Source organism: Pholis gunnellus (genome assembly GCF_910591455.1).
Source record: "Pholis gunnellus genome assembly, chromosome: 12".
NCBI lineage: Eukaryota > Metazoa > Chordata > Actinopteri > Perciformes > Pholidae > Pholis > Pholis gunnellus.
Genome location: NC_136539.1, coordinates 9,641,019 through 9,664,143, shown reverse-complemented (window position 1 = coordinate 9,664,143; position 23,125 = coordinate 9,641,019). Strand labels below are relative to the sequence as shown.

Sequence of the window (23,125 nt, the reverse complement as noted above, 5' to 3'; positions counted from 1 at the left end):
TCTCCTCACCTGAATGCTTTTAATGTGAAAAACATCCGGTTGAGTTGACGGAAACTTTAAAAGATGGATCGGGCGTATGATAAAGAAGAAACAACTGGATTTAATTGGAGTATAAAATGATGCTCTCTGTTGAAAAAGAGAAACTGAGAGCAGCAGAGTGGTACATATAACATAACTCTTTTTTTGTTTCAGGCTCCAGGTAATTCCCCTCCTATATGTTTTTATTGGCCTTAATTGTTTGTTCCATTGACTATTTTTTGAGATTCCGCCTATATTTGAAAACAGGTTTTTTTGTGTGTTTTGTCAGCGTTTTCTAAAAGACCAATCTAATCCAAAATACTGAATCAGGATTTTGATCTTCCCCTTAATTATTAATTATTTTACTCAGCAGTTGGTGGACCAAGATGAAGACTCAAACAAGTGCAGGTTGGACTTTCCTTCAACAGATGGCCAGAAAAAGGACTCCAGCTTGTGCTAAGCTGTGACTGCTCAATTCAACCTTGAATTCTCAAGCGTACGGGTATGCAAAGGATTCATGAGATGAGATATTGTAACATTTTTTAACGCTGAATGTATTCATGGCCAGAGAGCAAACGCTGGTAGTGGTATTGAGCTCAGTGGTTCAACTATGATGTTCACATGTCCTTGCGATTCTGCACTTGCAGGGAAGTGATTCAGTTGAAGCCTTGACTTTCCTCCGAAGGGTTCAAGTGGTAGGTACCGACTTAGTTTTTTATTTTAAGTGCTAACTCCCGGAAATGAACACCGCTTTAAATAAATCAGCTTTCATCTCAATTGGCTGCATTTCTGTTGCATACTTTTTAATCTTGATAGAGCAAATGATAAACGTGACTTGAAACATGAAGCCATCATCAGAAAAAGATCGACCGTAAGCCTAATGGCAAATCATCCATATCGGATTTTCTAAAGTGTTATATCTGGATGATGAAAAGTGGAAAATAAATCAATTGCTCCCAAATGTTACAGTTCTGTAATAGTGCACAAAAAAAGCTCAAACTACTGTTTCACTTTATCATTTGAAGTTTTTCAGTTTCTTGACAATATTTCATTTGATTCAAATCAAAACGGTTAGAGCAAGAACAGCATAAACATCAGTGTTATAAAACCATAATGATACCAAAGGACTTAGTGACCGGTGGTCCCTCTTGTACCTTGTATGCTTTCATGAGGTCCAGTGGGTCCACCTTGGGCCCTTCCAGTGAGTCCTGGTTCTGTAGGAGCGTCCGCACCGTCTCCTCCATGCTGCGTTCAAGAAGAAAACAGGCAAAGTGGTCAGAGTAACCCACTGGATGGGAGGAAGTGCTGGAGAATCAAAAAAACGCAATGGGCATGATGGAAAAAAACGTTGAAGCTAAAGTTGAAGTTTTAAAACCATTTTAAAGGCTAAACTAATAATTGTTGACCAAACACCGTAAATTAGATGCATTTTGAGTGTTTCTAAGATTATCACAATTGAAGACGTATAAATATTTAAATATATATAATGATTATGAGGATACACCTTTGTTTACATTTGGATCACTGCCTTTATGTGATAGCTTATGACAAAGCGCGCACTGAATAGGGAAATTAACAATGTCTGCAGAACAATGTAATGTTTCCAGCTCGGTGAGTACAGTAATGAAGTTGCTAATTGGATGCAAAGCTATAGAACTGAGGGGTTGTGAAGCTGATACACCTGTTGATGGAAGTTCTCATGTTATGGGGACATTTCTCTTTTAAAGAACACATTTCAGCATTTGCAATGACTGCATAGGTTACACTGTTAAAGCTGCAATTAAATTTATTTCATGCTGTGTTGTACTATTTATACTTAAACAGGCAGATTAACAAGAAAGAATCGAGTTCAGCTGCTTAAAATTGTAAATGATTCCCTGAAACCAACATGTTTCTGCAATCTGCCTTCAGAATAATCACATAAAACATGAAACACTGTAGCTTTAATGAGGAAGAACTGATATTTTGGCCACTTTGGGGCAGCAGAAATTAAATGTGAACACTTCATTGACATATCATCACCTTTTCATGTTGACATGGGAAAACGTGTTAGCGAACAGTTTCTAATTCCAGCAGATACAAAGCAACTTTACCAATCATTTGGAGAATATCTTTTTCTTTTCTTGCAGAGCGCAGCAATATAAGTGACCTCTTTCACATTGCACATAGTTATTGATCCATTAGTTAACATTAAAAAAAGATTAGCATAGATGTATTGTTTGATTTCAGGTATTATCTGACACAAATTAAATATTCAAATTTTCTAAAATCATGCCTGTAAATTCTGATTATGAATAGTTTTCTTATTTTATATTGCAGAAAGCCGTTGTGTGGAAACTCACATTGTCCTTAGACATATACTACCTCCACATGCTTCGCGACATACAACTTCGGCTGACATTTGCTCAAATAGCTTCCACTGCAGTGTAGTCTTGCCTTGTGATTTTGTAATTGTTTACCCTCTGAGCTGTCTATGCTTGATAGACACTGACCATGTTCCGCATAGTGTTGTACGCAGTGACATTTTGCTCTGTCACTTCCAAAGCAGCTTTTCCCCGTGTATGATGCATGTGGCACCGTCTTTAGCACTAGCTGCTACACTGTGAGCACACCATTGGCATTCCTGGCCCAAGCCACAGCCGCTAACCTGAAACAAACCCGGCCAAAATGAAATCAGCGGGTGAGGTGGTCACGAATCCGTCAAACTGAATCAGATGCACGATGCCACCCTCTGTTACCACCAATGCTCTCTGAAGTGGTAGTGAGGAGTACAAAGGTCAAATCTTCAGCAGCTACTCCACTAATAAGAGTGTATGAGTTCAGTTAACACATCTTCCTGTGTGCCCTTTATGAATAAATCTGATACTAAATCTACTAAAGGTATTGTTATACAAAAAATCTTTTTCGGCATCTTTTGGTTATGTTTCACAGCATCTGAGCCTCAACATCACTAAATGAAACTGTCGCAATTTACCATCGATCATTTTATCATTTTAACACTGGAGCCGGTCCTCCTTCAAGTTTTCGCTCCTCATGCTTCCTCCTCACAAAGTCGCACAAATCCACCTGACTCCATTCAACATTCATGTTATTCTCAGCAATATTTCATTCAAAGCCTCCACTTTTTCCCCCACTCTGCAGTCATTCACCCCCCGCTGCTTTCCAAACTGAACTCTCACCGGTGCTGGTCATTTGAAATGAGGCCAACCACACGGTTCCTCAGCCTCCTCGGCTCAGACTTCGTCATTACTTTGTGTTTGTGATTGGGCACTGAAGGGAAAGTGGGTCTCTTGGTCTCCCAGTGGACCATGTGGGGAATAATGTGCAGCCGAGTGCTCTCAGAAAGGGGAAAAACAAGCTCCTACCCTGTTCGGCTCTAACCTAACAAGGCCTCGTACTCTCTTCGCCATCCCAGACTCACGACTGCAGTCTGGCAGGAGAGATGTCTGCGGTCTGATTGTTCCCGTATGTTCAACCTCATTTCAGAAGTGCTGCTGAATGAACGCCGAGTTGTTCTTTTGCGCTAACTTACTTCGGATTTGGAGAAATGTCTGTTGCATTGTGGTTCTGGCCACACTGTAAAAACTCACAAGAGACAGATTAAAACTGCTTTCACAACACTCTACACACCAGAACATGACAACGGCAACACTGCGCTGTTGACAATTGACTTGTGCCGCGTTCCAACGGCTTTTTGCTACGTTAAGCAGACTGTAAAGAGCATCTAAATCACGTTGTGTCTGAAACAAAACAATATTCTCTTTCATTTCAAACAATTGCATCTTGAATTAAGCCCTTTTGAATGTTGTGTTTGAATGCCTGATCAATCTCAGAACCCATTGGCTATCGGTCTGAATACGTCTAAGCCTCTAGCGGCAAGGGGCTATATCTCTGGGGTTGCGGTGTAGCCAGATATCCGGGCCAAGACTTCCTTTTCCATGCACTGCCTGGTGTTTACAGTCAGATCAGTAACTTAAGGTTACGGGGTTGTTTCACAAGTAGCCAGTTTTACAAGCTCATTTTAAACTAAATCCTCGTCAGACGATAGCGATGGTTAAAGATTAATGCCTGATATGAAAGCAGCGTTTCCAAATGAAGTGTATGTTGTAGATTATTGCATAATATGAGAAGGCATTTTTGCAAAGTTCAGAATTGACTCCGTGGACATTGAAAACAAACATTCTAATGTCGTATGAAGCAAGTGTTACAAAAATACAGTTCATACTACACTTTTGGGAAGTAATGAATACATATGGTGCTTTTTATGCTTTTTAACAAACTAGTCCTTGTACTTCAGCTCTCTAAGCTATAATAGAATCAATATAGAAGGTGAAATATAACTCTCTGGACTCCTGGAAGATCTATTTTATTGAGTTTTGCTTTTGTTTTCACTAAGTGATCTTTAAATCATAAATGCGAAGCATTATTTTGGTTCATAACATTCCAGCTCTTCCTTTAAATATGGAAGATCTACCTACCTATCATGTACTATGAATCATACACAGTACACATGCTGCATGTATACTCTCTACATATGCAGACACACATGTGCACCCATGCATGTGTTTGCAGTATGTATATGTTATAGATATTTGTCCTGAATTGAAATGACCACTTCCTTCTTACCAGAGGGGTTTCTCCTGCTCTGTGACATTTTGCCAGAGGCTGCACTATTAATGCACGACAATGTATGAATGAACGGCCTAGTTTCCCCCTTAACTCCTGCAGTAAGGTGACCCCTTTCCCCACTTTAATGAAAACTGTGCCAGTGCCAAACACAAGCTGTATGGGGAAGCACCTCACTACTATTCCTCTCAAGGGTTTTCCTCCCTGTACATTTGCAGCACACTGATGCATTTAGGTGTATTTAAATATACTGACAAGAATCGTTTGGTGTTCCATCATTCTATCCATTTCCTACGCCCACTTGTTGCTAAACAAGGTCGCTGAAACTGTAGACTATTAACAATCATACACAAAAAGTTATTTACTTTTTAAAACAAACATCTTAACCAATTTAACAATCTTCACCTTGTGCAGAACGGGCGAAGTAGCTCTTATAGTTATGAAATACCAAGACAGCAAACTTTCTTACTCCTTTCAACCCTGACAAAGGCAGCGCAGACCAGACCCACATTCTTATCTTTAAAATAAAAGCCCCAGACATACTATTTGCAGTCCTGTATTTCATCATTTTCATGTCGTTTATTCGTCCCCACCCCAAAGTGCATAAATACAATGTAATGTATGTGATATATATAAAGAGAGAGGTTTTTTACATTATTAAACGGAAATGCTTAAAACTTAATAATCTACTTTTCTTCTAATAATGAAATAATAAATCAAGACAAAAAAGATAAGTAGCATCTCAAATGCTGAGCCAACAAAATGACTCAGACATGATTTAGTGTTTGTTGTAAATCTAAATTCAAATTAAAACCACCCAGATCTTTTCATGTGGAAAATATCTAAAAAACTTGTAAGATTTGAGTGATGAAGTTGTTCTGTAAATAAAATATGAGACACAAATGATCCTCCAGAGCTTCACCAGCACCACTTAAGGGTCGTTAGAGGCCAGTGTTTAAAGAAATATCACCGGCAAATGTCATCAGAGCACTGACTTAAAAAGGCTGCTTTTGGATTAGACATTGCGTGTGACAAGAATAAATGGATCTAGATATACTTACCATTACAATTAACCTTTCTCTGTCTCAGCAACACACTTCAGTGACATTTAACGTCCACGAACACCCGAGCCATATTTGTAATGCTAAATATGCCTTTTAGCTGTGTAAATATCGAAGAAGATGTAAATTCATTATGCAAACAAAACCCAATCTGCTTTTATTATACACCATGACCACGCCCACGCAGGAGACAGGGAGTGTGTACCATTTCAAATAATAGAAGATAAAACGAAGGACAACAGTATAGCAAGAAGAAACTTTTTTTACCTTGAGAAAAAAAAGAGACCCCCCTGTTCGTAGCTTTCTTTGAGGAAGCTAGTCTGAAAGTTTGGTGCAACATAATTTATATATGTTTATTTAAGTTATACCACAATTAAATCAGGTTTAAAACTTAATGCTAAGACACACCAACAAAAAATAGACCATGTACAAGTCAACAAAAAAACATTTTTTTAAATAAAAGGATATAGATAAATAAAGGGGATCGTTTTTTTCATTGTACCATCCCTCTGTGATAACTGGCAGGGAGGAAAAAACAAACTTAATTCAGCTAAATATTAGGCAGTGGTTCAGATCTGCATGGCAGGGGTGAATTAAAGTACAGTCACAAATCATCGGGCCTCATCTCACACCTCACTGAGCATATGCAGATGAGATCGAACTTGGATCATGAGGGGCCATCAGCAGCCTGACAGTTGGCTGGACATGACGCTCGGTTATTATTTCTCTTTATGGCATGCTGGGAGGGGAGATCAATAAGTGGGGACACAGTGGTAGCCTCTCGCTGCAGTAGGTTGACACTTCATATCAGGTTTTAGTGTCGGCTACTCCAATAAAACTGAGCATATCTTTTCTTTCAAAGACAGTTCCCTGCATGAAGTGGGCTCTCAAGTTAATGAAAATGTTGGATGTCGCCACTGAAGCCCAGCAGTTCATCACATTTGGTGTTCGGCCTTTGATGGATGTGTGCTATGCATTGTTTGTTGCCCGCTTTGACGGTTTGTCATTGAGTTGTGGCCACTGGCTTTTAATCTACCGAGATATAAGCTACTGTGACACAGGGGAGACTTTCTGATACTAAAAAAAAAGTTGGCACACTGGCAAGCTGTACTGTCTACAGGAGATTGAGGGCAACAATGTTTCAAAATGTTCATTAAATAAGCAATGAACTTCATGAAATATATGGAGATAATTGCAGGTGGGTTTTCAAATCTCACTTCTCAGGGATCCAAACAGCGTCGCCTGTCTGATGGCAGTCAGTTGGCGTTTGACACCTGGCCGACGCCTCCATCGGTCCCTTTCTTTCTGTCAATGCTCTCCACCTTGGCAAGGCAACGCTGATGGTAACTCTGTTCATTCCTCGCTTGCCTTCTTGTGAATGTCAAATTTGCTCTTGCTTTTGAAGTTTCATTGTTTGTAGTCATCGCTCATCTTTTCTTTGTTTGTCATAGTAACTCTTTACTGACAGTAAATGAAATCATTCGTAGTTTCTGAAATTGTATATATCTGAAACTAAATGGAAAGTTCTCGCATCCTATGACAGGATACAGAGACTATTTGTACGTTCTATCATTTGCAATTACCAAGAAGGGCAATCATTTAAATGGCAATGTTAATGAAATCATTGTTATTTAATGCAAATGTCTTTTAAACTACAAAACCCTGAAGTCTTCTGCCCCAACCAAATGTATCAAACGTTGTACAACTCCCTATGGAGCCCCAAGAGGCTTTAGATAACTTTCACATAGTACTCCCCGTTAAGATCTCAAATATTGGCAACAGCATTTGCCTTTAAAAGTCAGGCTCTAGTAGAGAACGCCGCTGTGTTTCAGTGTCGTGTTGTTGGTGTGGGGAAGGTGCTACCTGGAGAAGTGCTGCTGCAGTGACACCATCTGCCGCCCACCCTGCTGAGACTTAGCCCTCTCCCTTCTCTCCACGCCCAGATGTTGTTTGTTCTCCAGCTGGGGATTATTATTATGGATCAGTCTTGGTGGCGTAGCTGCAGGGGAGAGGAGTAAACAGTACAGTTGTTGTTAATCTTGCATATCATAATCCCACTGACGATTTCAAAGATACAGACAGTACATCTGTTCATTTCCCTTTCCCTCTTATATCTATGTTTTTAAAAGAAAAGTTTAGAAAAGAGCAGGACCGGTGCAGAGCATCTCCTCTCTCCACCTCACACACTGTAGTTTTGAATTAGAGTCGACATACGGGTTTTCCCCACAACTGACAGCTTAGGCAAACTCCCTTCTCTCTACTCACATTTATACAGGGCCTTGGGGCAAACTGTCATTTTGGAACCAAATACCTGTATATATATTTGAGAAAATGAAGAAATCCAGGATGTCATCATGCTGCTAATGGTAGCAAAAGTTCTGGTGTTGTTCATATTATAATTACCATACTGCCTTATAGCTTGTCATTTGGGTGTTTACCTGTCTGAATATTACTCAGCTGGAAAACAGTTGTGACACAAGAATATTCGTTTCAGTGGTCTGTTCTCGTTCTTTTGCCGAGAGTGAACGTGAAATGAGCAAACCATATTTGTGTCAATCAGCTGCACACAATGACCCTGATAAACCTGCATCGCTATAGCAGGGAGCTTTCAATGTATCTCTATGAATTACTCTGTGCTTGTTAAATCCTTGCTTTGCATCAATTTAATGGGGAATTTACATTTAGTGTCACTCTATGGAGGGATATGAAGAGGCCAGCAGAATTGCCCATCAAAAAAATGACAATGGTTCCCGGTCTGTTTCAGAAATAATCAGTCAGCTGTGGCGCATGTTTTTAGCCACAGCGACTCAGTGAATCAGTAACTCCACCATGCAGGGCTTCAGTACAGGAAGAAAAGAAACAATTATGTATTGTACTTTAATAGATTAATCTCAATTCACACTATAATGAATGAATATAATGTGTCGGATTGATTATACATCTACATCAGCTAGTACCACTGTAACTGCTTTCACCGACCCTATACACTTTTGTCACAGCAGACATTTTGTCACGTTATAACAGGAAAAGCACAGGTGCATCTAACATTAACGAGCCATACAAGTGAGCAACATGCACAATGACAGAGTCCTAGAATTAATAAAACTAAATATTAAAAACAGCCACCATTAATGGTATTAATTACATGTGCTGTTGATGATACACACACATCAGAATGGTTGCTTTGTAAAAGGTCTATACAACTGCTATGATTACTAGTATTGCTGCTACTATTGTGACCAGAATGCTGAATGAATGCTAAGGAAAAATAATCTACACGTGTGAACCAGCCACACATATAGCAGGGTAGCCGAAACTGAAACAATACTTTACAGAATTAACAGTCAACCTGTCCACCCTGTACATGCATCAGGGTCATTCAATTAGTCATTGGATGTGTTAAATAATCAGTCCACTTTACATATATTTTTCTTTCTTTTTGAGAATGTATTCCATCAGATTTTCCCTCGTTTGTCTGTCCTTCATCCCAGAAGAGCATGTAAACACCGTGAAGAATAGCTGGTGTCATAAAAAAAACATTTGAGTATTTTCATTCTTTTCATGCAAAGGGAAGGACATATCTAAAAAACGAAAAAGCTAAATTTTGAGGGACCTGTCACACACGTGAACCCTGAATCGGCACTGCCATCTAGTGATGTTTGCAGATTACTGCAGGATCACTGCACAGTTTCAATATAAATCATTTCAATGTTCATCCACCTGTTGTCCCCTCCTGCTGTGAATCCTGAGGACCTAACAAAGAGAGGCTTCGCATCGTCATAGCAGGAAAAGCACAGGTGAAATTACTAATGATAATGATTTACATTTTCAGTTCCAGGCTCAGTGTACATTTGGGCTCACTGTCTTTGCTTACTGGGACACTTAATGGAATGGAGCCTTTATTTAAGTTATAAGTTACACAGTGTGTTTTGTCTGCCATAACAAGTGTGCTGTAAAACAGGTCCACATGACTGAAGCTGTTAAGCCACATTGTTAATCAAGTTACCGAATGCCCAAATGCTTTTTCCACCTTGTTCTGAGAAAAGCCATCTTCCAGTCGACAGCACACAGTATAGTCTCCTAATGAAATTGCCAAAAGAAGTAGTAGTAATGGTAGTAGTAGTAGTAGTAGCAGTGCTTTATTTCAGGCCCTATTAACAATTTTCTAAAGATAATGCACGTATAAATAAATAACAATAAGGCATTATAAGTAATATGTAATAACTTAATAATGTAAGCTGAAGCTGAAAATTATTCTACCCTTTTTACAACATGCAACCCTTACACGTCTAGGTTTAGTCTCTGCAAAATCAAAACAAAGTTCCAAACGTTTCATGCACAATAATAATTTAAGATTTGTCCTAATATATATTTCCTCTTCCCCTAAATAAATAATTCTCTCATTTCAAACAAGCTCTGGGAAGAGAATAGCATGCAAGTCAATAAATAATGCGTTGGTTGGTTTGTTGGTTTCTGAAGCATGAAAATTTGATTACTGTTGGTTTTGTGCGTGTTTACCTCCACACGGTAGCGTATTGTGTGGAACTCTGATAGCACAAGAGTATAATAAGTTCTGATTTAAAGTATCTTTGGTTTTATATAATATTGCAACGGTTTTGGAGAGATTTTGTTTTTACGTCATTTATGTAATGCTCAAGCCATAACTTTTCAAGTATGTGTTGTCCCAATAGTTGGCCAGTAGATGGAGTTCTTCATTCATTTTCCTCACTAGTCTTTCACCATCTGAATGTATCGCCTGTCTCCTCGTATGTTTGTCTGTTCTCCTTCCAGCCACACTGTAACAGAGACGCACCTGCCCGCCTGCCAGCCAGATTACACCTCAAGTCAGAGGTGTTGGTGTATTTAGCTGAGCCACATGTCGCCTTTAAATGAGTCGTGTGACACTCTTTTCAGAAATCATACATTTGTTTTGAAAGGAAAAGTACCTCACTTCTCACACCTGTTAAACAAAATGTATCCACTGTTTCCTATTTGTCAGACAAATCCAAAGTCAGAATGTACAAATTTAATAACAAAGAAAATCTCTACTTACAAAAGTTTTTCCTCAACGACGTATTATTCTCGGTTAGACAATTATTTGTAATAAAACAAATTGCTCATTTTGTACAGTGACTCATTAAAGAGTGGGTGTCTCATTTCTCAAATAGCAGATACCTCATTAAGAAATGAAACCCTTCGAATATACCCATGGTGACACTGTAGACATTCACACTGTATAAGTAAAATAACTAAACTACTGTAAACACACAGCATTGTGTGCCAATGCCACTGAGGGTGTCCATTCTTAGACTTCATCCTCTATTAATAGACAGTGGCACGCTGTTCTTTGGACAAGATCTCACCAGTGTACTAATTTAACAATTACCAACAGAGGTCCGTTTAGTTTTCCACAGTGGTAGGTTTCATTCATTCATACATCTCAACTGGATAAAGACTTAGAGATATAAAAAATAAAGGATTTTGGCTGTGAATCAGATAATACATAAGAGTAGTCACATCAGAAGATGCCAGTATACTGTACTCCAAAAATTAAGTACAGGCTACTTTCAGCATCTCGATATAGATGATGAAGCAACTTGAGACAGCGCAAGCAAATTGACAAAAGAAAAGCGAATGAAGAAAACGTCTTTGCCACTGATAACACACAGAAAATAACAATTAAAACACAAGAAAACTGAGAAACAGATTCAGCAATTTTGACAATGCATACGCAGCATTCAGAGACACGCTGCAAACACAGAAACCACAAGCAAACACAGCTAGAGACCATATTTTGACAAGATGACACACACAGACTGGAAGTTTCCTGGGGAAACAAAAGAATATGATTTTTCTGTTTAAGCGTCCCAGTAAATCATGACTGTGTGACAATGAGTCAGCATGAACAATACCAAGACCCTTAGTGGAGTTCAGCCAGCATTCATTTTATTCTCTACGCCTGTAGAGCATGCTTGTGCTTTACTGTGACGTGTGAAAATGTCTACCTTTAAAGAGCACGACTACGAGAAGGCTAACACTATGGCCAGTATATCCAATCAAATTTCAATCCCATATTCAGAATGTTAGTCAGTGAGTTTTTAGAGCTCATTTTGATGAATTCTGCTGCGTGTTCGGGCTGAAAACAACATGAGAGCGGTGAGAGTGAAACTAAACAGTAAAGTTTTGTCTCCGATAGATAAACAATGAGCAGAAACTCATTGTAAAGCTCTGCAAAACTGTAGGAGCTGCACATTCTGGTGATAATTCTATGAAGGTTCAGCACTATCAGGGACCCCTTTCACATTTATTTGATACATTATAGGAAAATTATAAAATTATAATAAAATAATGCGAAGCTAAGCGTCTGTAAAACATGTTGTATCTCATTTATTTAACCAATACACCCACAGCAGTGTAAAACAATTTGTGATTTTAGGGGGAACTGTAACTCTCTTCTCGATGAACAGCAGCTGGATGCAGTTATCGTGCACAACCTCCGAGAGACTTGACAAAGGGAAGTTGCAAAGTTTGGTACCATTGTACCTTAACAGAAACCGGTACTAAAACTGTATTGCAACATGTTTTTGAGCTTTTTAGGTGCTAGTAGGTGTACCTCCCCCAAGGACGAAACCATTAAAATTTGGAGCGGATTGGCCACGGTCAGCGCCACTTCTAGTTGGCTTGTGTTTTTGTTCTTGTAAGTAGTTGTACCTTGAGCTCTCTCAGGCACTGTGTTATACCTTTTAAGACAGTTTCTTCTATATTTAGACCTTCTGAATTATTTATTCATAAAGAGAGGGAGAACATACTATCAGTCACAGGTTAAACTAGAAGGGCACTTGAGTAGCGCAAACAAACTAAAAGGACGGGTTCCTCCATGGCCATTGCACGCCCTTTCTGTTGTGAAAGTCAGGCCAGTAGTTATATCCTAATCCTGCTGACAAACAAATCAAACCGAATACATAACCTCCTTGGCGGAGGCAATAATAAATATCCTGAATAAAACAGCAATATTATCAGCTTAAAAAATGTAAATACTTCAGGTTATGTTAATCAATTTAGCTTGCAGCTTTATAGATATTTTGCATTGTTGTCTACAGTCTAAAGAAACTGATCTGAGTCATCTTTAAAACATTTTGCTTTTCTATCTTTAATCTGATTGTGAACGTTACACTGATCACTACCCTTCCATTAGATTACATTATTCAGTCCACATTAGACCCTTTGTTACAGCCCTTAAATATCCTGAGAGCCGTTTGTGTTTCTCTACATCAGCGTCACAGAGACAAACAGTTAGACATTTATTGTGCTTTTCAATCACAACGACTGGCAGAGAAAAAACAAAGCTAGAGTGTGTTTACTTTTACCTTTCAGAGAGGAAAGCACTCCAGTGTAAATAGTGTAATTACACGTCTTCCTTTTGGGTGGGTGGGAGGGTAAATTGGTGTAATCAAGGCAGCAGCTCAGCCTCTGGCATTGATGTTGGAATGAATTAGGACAGGAGCACGCTGAGATATCGCCCCCTGGGTATCTAATGAATACATACTTCTCCCCCAAATCACATCCTGCTGATATACTGGCGAGCCAGTCTTGTGGGTGTACCGTACAACTCACACTGGGAAATGAGTAGGAAATGTAGCTTTCACAAGGAACTGTACTTTTACACTTTTATTAAACATCAAGCTCAGGATTTTCACACAGACAACTGATACTGAGCACACCAGGAGAATAAACAACGTAACATTACATTTGTTACGTTTTATAACTCATTTTCACAGCTTCCCATCAGTACAGCTAGATAATTTTGAGCATGTTGTTTGAAACTTGTTTCCTTTGTTGAATTTATGTCTTTCTGTACTGTTCAGGTTATGCACTCATATACAGAAGGATAGAGATTTACTTTGTAATTTGACCTGTCAACCTGTCAGTGTTTGACCTGTTTTCTCACTGAAACAAATGTAAATTGTAGCACTTGAAACAAGTCAAGTTTTTTTTTATTGTGGTCCCCACTGTATTTATGTATGCAATTTAAAACCAAGTCTAAGAATCTACCGGCACGCTAGCAGCTCTGTGAGGCTTATGCCTGATTTCTTATGCATTCAGTGCATGCTGCGTCAGCGACGGACAGTGCACCTGATGCGCATTGTCGAGGGCTCACACCGGTTCGTCTCGTCACTTTTCGGATACGCTAGCAAAACCATTACATAAAAAGTGGTTAATTAACATAATCTTTGCCTTAACCCCAAGAATAAACCTATAAGGACCTCATGCCTATTTGTAACTTCAAACAGAGATGATTTTAATTGTTTTTTAAACTGAACATAAATGCGTGAACCAGATATTTCAGTAACAACCAAAAAGTCAACCTTCCCTTGGCGCAAGTGGAAAAGTCAGAGGATCAACAATGTCAGTAAGACGTTTGAGATGTACAAAGTTTGATGCCATTCCACAGATGTTGAGATATTTCACTGAATAAGTGTGAGTGTCATCAGGGCATCACAAAAATGATAGGAATTGTTCCATAAGGACCTGAATATCTGCAACAAATGTCAAGAAAATTCATCCATCAATTGTCAAGATATGTCACAAGCTTATCGTAGCACTAGAGGAATGGTCAGGGATCACACAAGTCAGTAGGCTTTATCCACTGGGGACCATGAATGTCTTTATAAAATATCCTGGCAATAGTCTGGACCAAAGTGGTGGACCAACATGGCCATATACAGTCATGTCGTTAGCATGGCTGAAAGGGCATGTTCAATATTACAATAAGTGTGTGCAGCATTAAAACACACATGAACTACAATACCAAGGCTTCTGCCAATGTCTAAAAGTAATCAGAATTTGTAACAGACAGATTTGCTAACACAGAGTATGCAAAGGCTATAATAACCAAAATACAATAAATAATATTATTTAAAAAATAATGCTTCAGCTGAAATGACTAATATCATGAGCAACCAGTGAGGTGACCAAGTCACAGTGCTTTTCAAAAATAAAACATCCGCTACTCCTGTCGCCTGTATCTGATGGAGAAATACTGAAATGTCCAAAAACAAATATAAACAAAATAAGTATATAATAAATAAATAAATTATGTAACTAACATATTCATTTAATTCAGTGCAGTATTGGAGAGGGTTTTAAATGATCTGGTAAACATGGAAATTGTATGCGTCCTTCACTTTCATTCCACAAATAGTCCTTGGATGAGATATATTTAGCACAAGGCTATTTTTTATGCGTCCTTGATGTTGGAAAGGTTCTAACTCACTGTAATGCTGTTACCATTCTGTCGTCCCCAGTCTCTCATCTGGTTCTGCAGCAAGTCTTTACGGAACAGTCAAGTTCGATCTTTGATGAAGAGCTATTTATTACAGATTTGTTTCTTTAATTTGAACGTTTCTTTATTCAGGGAATGATTCAGCTCTTTCTCAGCTCCACCCTGCTGAACAGACTTACATAAACCGGTCAATTCTAATATTGAAAGATGTAAAGTTAAATTTGATTTATGAGTTTTATGCTTCTTTTTTAACGCCACAAAACAGCAACAATTCATATTTTATACAGAATTGTCCTATTGGCTAAGCTCATTAGAATCTAAACTTGCGCTAATCAAACATGTTTCTACTAACCATCAACCACATCATATGAAAGTAGTCCATCAGAGTGGCAACACACACACATACACACACACACACACACACACACCCACACACAAAATTATCATCCAACATTGCAGCTCTACCTTTTTAGCTCACTGCTTTGGTTTTATAGTTCACAGATGTGCAATTTACAGCCAACAAAGCTCCTACAGTATAAGCCCATGTACAGTTTATCAGCACCAACTAAAGTTAGAGACAAGCTGGTAAATATAGTGTAGCATTTAGTAGCTAAAGAGACAGATATTTGTCTATGGGTAGGAGAGCTAAAACAAAAATTTAGCAGCAAGGAGAGAGAATTCTAGACTTGCATTTAACAGCTAGACAGAAATCCAACTCCACATGAATATAATATGTATTAGCGCTAGCTGGATGAACAATGCACATGTCAGGCTACTGTCTGTGTAGCTCGTTTTCCTCGAGCGTTACAGTAAACACATGACAGTGTGACAGTGAGCTAACATGAACAATACCAAATGAGCTGTTTTAGTGTTTCAACACATGCAACCAAATACATTATGTGCTCGACAATAAAAGCCAAACAAACATTGAGGTTATCAGTTCTATTTGGCAGCAAAACAAGTAGATACAGATCAACACATATCACCAAGTGGTTGATGTACTGTAGCTTATGTGCTAGCAAACAATTGACTGTTTACATATAAAGCAGACATGGAGGATAAACTAGGAGAGGAACAGTGTTTCTGGCCACCAGAAAAATGTAGGCACAAAAGCAATCAACTTGTAAAGGTGCTCAAAACGACATTCGGAGCACATCTATTGCCTCCACATGGCTCTCAACATGGGGACGATTGAGCTGGCGGCCCGCAGCTAACAGTGCTACTAGCGTAAACAGTGCAAACAGCCAACAGTGCTAACAGAGCTAACATTGTTTACATGAGGGGGAACCGGAAGGTTGGCGCTTCGCTTCCACAAGGACACTGTTGTTCGGGATCAGCTGTAAACGGCGTACAAATGTAGTTCAGAGCGGCAGCTGTGCGTGAACTAGTGGGGCGCGCTCGTGTATACTAACAGGCACTAAAAGCACACGCGGCCGGCCCGGTTCATTCTCTGCTCAGGTAGACATTACTCCACTTCACTAAGGCCTATCTTTACAATACAAATAGTAATGGTTTGATGTTAATAATCTGAATATTGTATAGAGTATCTATAAGAAAATTATCTTAGTGTTTATCTTTAAAGATGCTCAACCTTCTTCACCAGCTAGTTCCAAAGTTTGTCTGCCCATAACAATGGGCTACTGACCCCTTTGACATTATAAAGGTATTTTTATTTCTACGATTGTTTCACCATTACTCTGATCAACACTTAAATCACCTTAAACATCCACATGATCCCAATATAGACTATGTATTTTTTTTAAATATTAAAATGCATTCCCTTTTAACATGTAGAAAACATCCTCTGTCAGTATACATCTTGCAAACTCTTTATACTAATCATCTATAAAAGTGCTTAGTGTAAATACCCATCCAGTCCATGTATATCCATTTAGTATTTACTTCTTTGCACTTTTTGTATGGATAGCAATTGAATTGCTTCATATAGCTTTCTTGGCCTTTTTCTTAGCTGTTATGTCTATTTCTGTGTAAGTACACAAATAACTGGTATGTGTTCACATACCTAACAGCCATTAAAGCTGATTCCAATGTTAATTTGAAAACTATTGATTACTGCTGGTTAAGGACTTTTCTACAATGGCTTTTTAAACAGTGCATTAACCACTACTTACCCATGTTTTCCTGACCACTGTGGAGACTCCAGCAATAGCCCTCCCTGTCCAAGCCTTTCTTTAACCTTTAGGCTACCGCCGACCCCTTTTATGCCACTGCACAATGCCATCATCCTGCCGCCCAATCGAATGCATTAGACTATCTGCTTCAATGCACCAAACATGGAATAGATGCAGCAACAGACAATGGTTATCCCCTTGCCCTGAGCTATACATCCACTCCTGTTTAAAGGAATTTTTTACATCAAGGTCAGGTCAGCCCATGTTGTTACGATACTACTTCTCAGATGTCCCCTTGAATGAGGCAATCGACTCGTGAGTGTCATCTTATGTTGAGGAGATAAGTGAGGTTATAGCTCCCGCAGTGAGGCAGGATTATGAGAATTAACAAACCCTTATTTTTTCAAACTGACTGTCATGTCAGTGGAGCAATTACAATGATGTGACAGATTAGATTCTGTTTAGTATTTTTCTGCCATGAGGGACAGGGCCTAGTTGTTCACTTTTTCTTTGTTCACTGTAAATCACAGCGTTTTCTCAGCTCTCTGTTAAGCCACTTCTCCTGTTAACTCTTCATGCTGGAGCTTTCTGTTGAGCTATAGCACCATGAGAAGTCTGATAACCAGTCGGCTAAGTGGTGACCGCTGGAGGTACTGCTTGTACTACTGTCGATAGCACCACAAGCAAGCAGACACACTGTAAATCAATCCCCATGAAAATGATTAACAACAGATTTGTGAGATGACATGTAAACCGCTTCTCGAGCATCATCATTCTTAAGTGGAGCTATGTTTGACATGACGTGACTAGAGAGGGAATATTTTGGACCCACACAATGAACAAATCTGGACCACATTTAGAGTCAAGTTGCTGTTGGCATTTAAAGGGCTACAATAAGATGTGGCATTGATTGTATCATCATTAAGAAGGCAAACATGCACAGATTACCAAAATTGGTATCTGATGCCAATTTGGACCAGAGTTTTTAGTCACTTGACATGCAGATGCATGTCATCAGATGTGAGCGTTGAGCATCTAACTCAGGTGTTGAATGCAAAATAAAAAGGACACACTGAAGAAATATTTTCAATTTCATACATTTTTTAGATTGAAGCCTCAAAATTCTAAAATTGTAAGCTCACTCACCGAGGTGTTTGTGAATGTATGAAGCTGCCAGTATGCTTCTTCAGAAGTGCTTGTAGAATCCTTTAATAACTTCTGAAACTCCTCCCCCCACACCTTTCTGATATTGAATTAGAGTGGACTGTGTCCGACCATCAAACTATAAAGCAAGGAACCACAGTCGGTCTGTGGGTTTGTGGATATATCCTTTGCATATCTCGACCACTGCTCATTCGATCTACTTCACACTTGCCGTGTGCTTCGGACCCAAGGACGTGCAGTGTTTGCTTGCAATTTGGCCATTTGGTGGCACTCTAACAATAAACATTTGAACTGTAAATCACAGAAACAAAAGCATTTTTTTCCTGGATTTTGTGTTTACAAACAAATCTATCCATATATGCCCATTTGCATCCAGATAGATTGTCCTCCATTTTGAATTGTGTTAAAATCAGTTTTTTTCGCTACTCCTCCTACTGATTTTGAGCAATTGTCCCCAAATTTGGCACAGATCATTTCTGGACCAACCTGGAAAAAGCTACTTTTTAGGATTTCTGATTTTCCAAACTTTTTTTGCTATGGCTGACTCACACAGTTAGGTCAAATGCTGTGGGCAGAGCTGATATTAAGAAACTTCAGTCATATCAACTGAAGCTTTGTGCTATTGCATCCACATTTGGTGGACATGTGCCGAAATGATGTCTGGGTGACTATGACAATAGGTGGCACTGTAGCAGCATCATCTAACTTTAATGCAAGGAATCTCTGTCTGTCTGTCTGTCTGTAGACTGCCATCCCATCGACTGCACACGTGGCGGGTGCGAGCAGACATATCGCGGTTCTTGACGATGCTGCAAGCAGAACTTCTTGGGGCCAAGCACTTGGTCCTTTTGGGATGGTCACACGCTCCTTTTTTCAGTCTTATCACAACTGTTTCTGTCACTTGGCACGTGAATAACTGAGTGCAACACTATGAATGTCTGTCTGAAAATGTGCGCCATAATCCCCATACGGTGTCTTACCTTCCCCTCTCTATGACGGCTGGCTTTTCACTCCACCTATGAATGTAGCAGTTTGGAACAACAACACTTCTGATTTCCGATGTGGTCGGACAACACGTCGTACAAACTAGTTCATTTTCCAGCATGTGAACCCTGGTACTGGTAACATGATGAGCAATACATATAAAACAAGCTTACGCTCAGCAGATTTACAATCTCCTGTGATGTATTCAAACTTCATGCAGTTAAATAAACCCCAATTAAAACTGGCTTTCTCAAGCTACTAAATCAGCATCCGACAGAAAATATGCAAACTATGGCATCGCAGCGACAGGACTAAAGTCAGCATCCTACGCTCCTCATCATATGACGTGTGTTTACTGAATGAGATGCTCTTTGCTCACCTATTGCCCTCTGTCTAACCTCTAGTCAAAATGTCTGACCTCTGGTTAAGCAACACCCACTACTATCTTGTGGTTGGAGATGTCCTGATCTGTGATGTGTGTTATTGACTTCTGTAAGCTTGCTGGATTAAGTTAAAATTAGATGAACTAAAATGACCTGAACTGAACTGTACTGACCAGACTGAGCAGGAAGTGACGAGGTCGAATGTGTCTTTATCAGACAGGCTCTGATGGGATCCAGCTGAATCATATTGCTTTATCTTCCCCAGTGTGTAGGAACACATTTTTCCTTGTGTCCATTTTCCCTCCAAGCAGAACGAAGCCAAATGCTTTCCGAAACCAAAAAGACTTTATTAATAAATGTTTTATTCAGGTCTCCTCAGCCTGTCCTATCCTAACCTACTTTCCTCAGTACTTTGGAGGAAGCACAGTTACTTGTTACTCACCATGATATCTCCTAGGTCATGCATTATACATGGGGCTATTCTGCATAGTGCATGCACACAATATGGCATCAGTTCATCACCACAGCCACGCCATGGTACTGTTTGAAGCCTCTAAAAGGAACTCCATATATCCCCCCCCCCACCCCCCATTTTCTGTGTCCAAGAGGGAGCAGGCACGCGTGTGAGGAAAATAGAAATTGGATGTACGTGGTCGTAGTGATTCGTAATGTATTCATGCAACACAACACAGGCACGTGCACATACAAAACCCATCAGCCTGACATTTGAGCGTGCGTGTCAGAGCACGGCATCCTTACCCTGGCAGTGGCTGCGCGTATCCACGGAGACAGATGTCAGCAGAGGTGGCAGGTTGAGCGGTCTCCGCCGAGGTGTAGAGCATTCCTCGTGCGCATCACATTCAAAGACCACCGGAGGGGCGGTGCGCGGCGAAGAGCCAGGACTCCACAATCTGGGTCAGTGCTGCTGGAGCCATCCTTATGATGAAGAAGGTAGCCACAGAGGGGAGTGCAGACGTCACAGGCCCACATGGATCCTAGCATCCAGCCACGGTCGCATCCTCCGTCTGCAGTTATTTTGCATCCGGCTGCAATGAATCCCACTGAGACTCAGACGGGGGGAAAATCCATGGGGTTCTCACATCCACACACGACGAGAGCTTTCTGCTATGAGAAAACAACCTAGTCTGCACGAAGCATCGCTGCCTCAGTGACAGACTCTCCTCGCATTTCTCCTCCTCCTCTCTGTGCCTCCGCCTAATTCACTGCTTTATCGCTCTATTTCTGTCTTTCTCTGATGCTCACCCATATTTCCACTTCACTGCCCTCTCTCTCTCTCTCTCTCTCTCCCTCTCTCTAATTCTCAGCTGTGTCTCAGTGCTCTGCTCAGCCTGTGCCCAGAGGATGTTGAACATGTGTTCAGGGTGGGGGTTGGGGACTGCTGACTTCATAGGTGGCACGCTTTACTTCCCACACTGATAGGTTAGGGAGCATGGCACATTTTGGGCACAGCAGCATCTAACTGGCAGTTGCGTTCGGCAAAATCAGCTTGGCCTCTTTTTCTTGTAAATGCTCCTGTTTTTGAATCAAGCATCTGAGCAGTCGTAGATGGGATTAATGGCTGTGATTAACCGTCACGCTGTACTTGATTGCAGGAAATCTGTGGGCTAGGAAATTAACGAAGGGAAGGAGGAGGTGATTTCTATATGTGACATGATAAAATCACTGCCAGCTTATTAAATAGCCCTGCAGGAATGTCAGATGTGGGGGGAAATAAATCTTATAGGCTCAGATTCCACTGAAGCACGAGTGTTTTTGCTCCCGCTTTACCCAATCTGCCTGTTTCTAGACAGACGAGACACATTTCTCTACATTATATACAACAGGAGCAGAGGGAAAAGAGAAGATGTGGGAGGCAGAGTGTGTAGGGGGAAAGAAATGGACAAACGGAGAGAGGGGGGAGAAAGGGAGAAGGAAGGAGGGGGGGAACAGAGAAAGCAGCAGGAAAAAAAAGAAAGAGAGCGAGAGAGAGAACAGAGAGCTTTGGAATATTTATAGCAGGCTGGAGACTGATGTAAAGAAATAAGCTCCTCTATTTCTGTGCTGTGACACACACGGTCGCATCTTGGATGGTACGCTGTCAGGCTAAGTCATATCAAAGGGATCCTATGGTGCGTCTGCAGCAAGGATGCAAATATACTGCAGCTGCATGCAGGAACACGTCTTTATTGAAGCAGATTGCAGACCAACAAACAGATTTAGGCTTCAGTGGGAAAGTGTTTTTTAAATGGATATTAATTTGCTGAAGGAAGTGCACTTAATCATGGAAATGATGGCCTTGTGACAATCATAAGAGCCATTAGACTGAGTCACATAAGGTTGTTTGGCAGGGAGGGGACTTTTGGGAAAGATGAAATTCACTGACTTTCATTTATAGTCTTCTTTTTCCTGGGAAGCAAAGTGTGTCTGTTGTCAAAATGAGAATCTAACGCTTTTCGCTGTTAGCAGAGGAAAAATTAGTCAAGTCGAAATGGATTTTGTATCCAAGACGCGATTCCGCTTGCAAATTTAAAAATGCGTGTGCGTTTGTGGAGACAGGATACCTCTGGGCTTATGCTGTGACCTAGATTAGGCCTTGATGCTCCCAAGCCTGGCAGGCTGAGTGTATGTGTGTGTGTGTGTGTGTGTGTCATCCATAGAGTAAATGCGTTTGCACGTGTGTCTAGATGCAGAAGAGAGTGTAAGACAGCAGAGAGGAGAGAGAAAGGATGTGTGTGTATGTGTGTGTGTGTGAAAGGGAGGGGGAGAGTTGTGTATGTACGCATGAAATGAAGCTGCATGGCTGCGTTGCTTGTGCGACTATAGAGCCTCAGCTGGATGATATACAAAGAGGTGAATGTCCACACAGCAAGAGAGCTTATTCAATGCACACATTGATGAAAATTGCACGGCTTCTGCCTCAAAGGGCAACTTTACGTAACTTCAAATGCAGAGAAATGCACACAGCATAATGAAAAGCATTGTAAATTCATAAATTGACACCAAAGCATACTAATCTAACTGGAGGATTTTGTGAGTCATGCTACCTTGGTTAGTGGGTAAAGATTAACACATTAGCGCCCACTCTCTGCATGTAGATTATAGGCAGTTATTGGCTCTGGAATCACTGATGTCCTGAACATATGGCTACAAATTCAACATCGGGATTTGCTTGCTTTTAAAACTTAGGCTGACCTTGCCTTTGTGACACATCCATATAGCCCAGGTTATTATTACCTAATGACTCAAACCCATACCTCCTTGTCCCATGAATGTGCTGCTATTCAATGCATTATACTGACCTTATGTAAGAAATGAGTGGAATCATCTCGCCCCAGTTAATTCCTGACCTGTCCGCTGGCCAAATTCGCCTCAACGTTGTTAAATTGTTTATCATCTGCATCATAAGCGCACACTGTGTATAGACTTTACAAGATGCTTGACTAAATGGTAAACAACTATATATATATATATATA

General features: G+C 40.1%; 1 protein-coding gene across 1 annotated transcript in view; it reads right to left on the bottom strand.

Annotated features, from left to right (window-relative positions):
- The window catches only part of LOC306703749 (nck-associated protein 5-like), a gene marked incomplete at both ends in the record, with an annotated part of 38,462 nt that extends 30,865 nt beyond the window's left edge, over nucleotides 1-7,597 (bottom strand). Inside the window, 2 exons of the mRNA XM_079169814.1 lie at nucleotides 1,173-1,263; nucleotides 7,569-7,597. Coding sequence (XP_079025940.1) covers nucleotides 1,173-1,263; nucleotides 7,569-7,597 — 120 coding nt within the window. The remainder of the gene's footprint in view (nucleotides 1-1,172; nucleotides 1,264-7,568) is intronic.
- Between the last annotated feature and the right edge of the window lie 15,528 nt (nucleotides 7,598-23,125).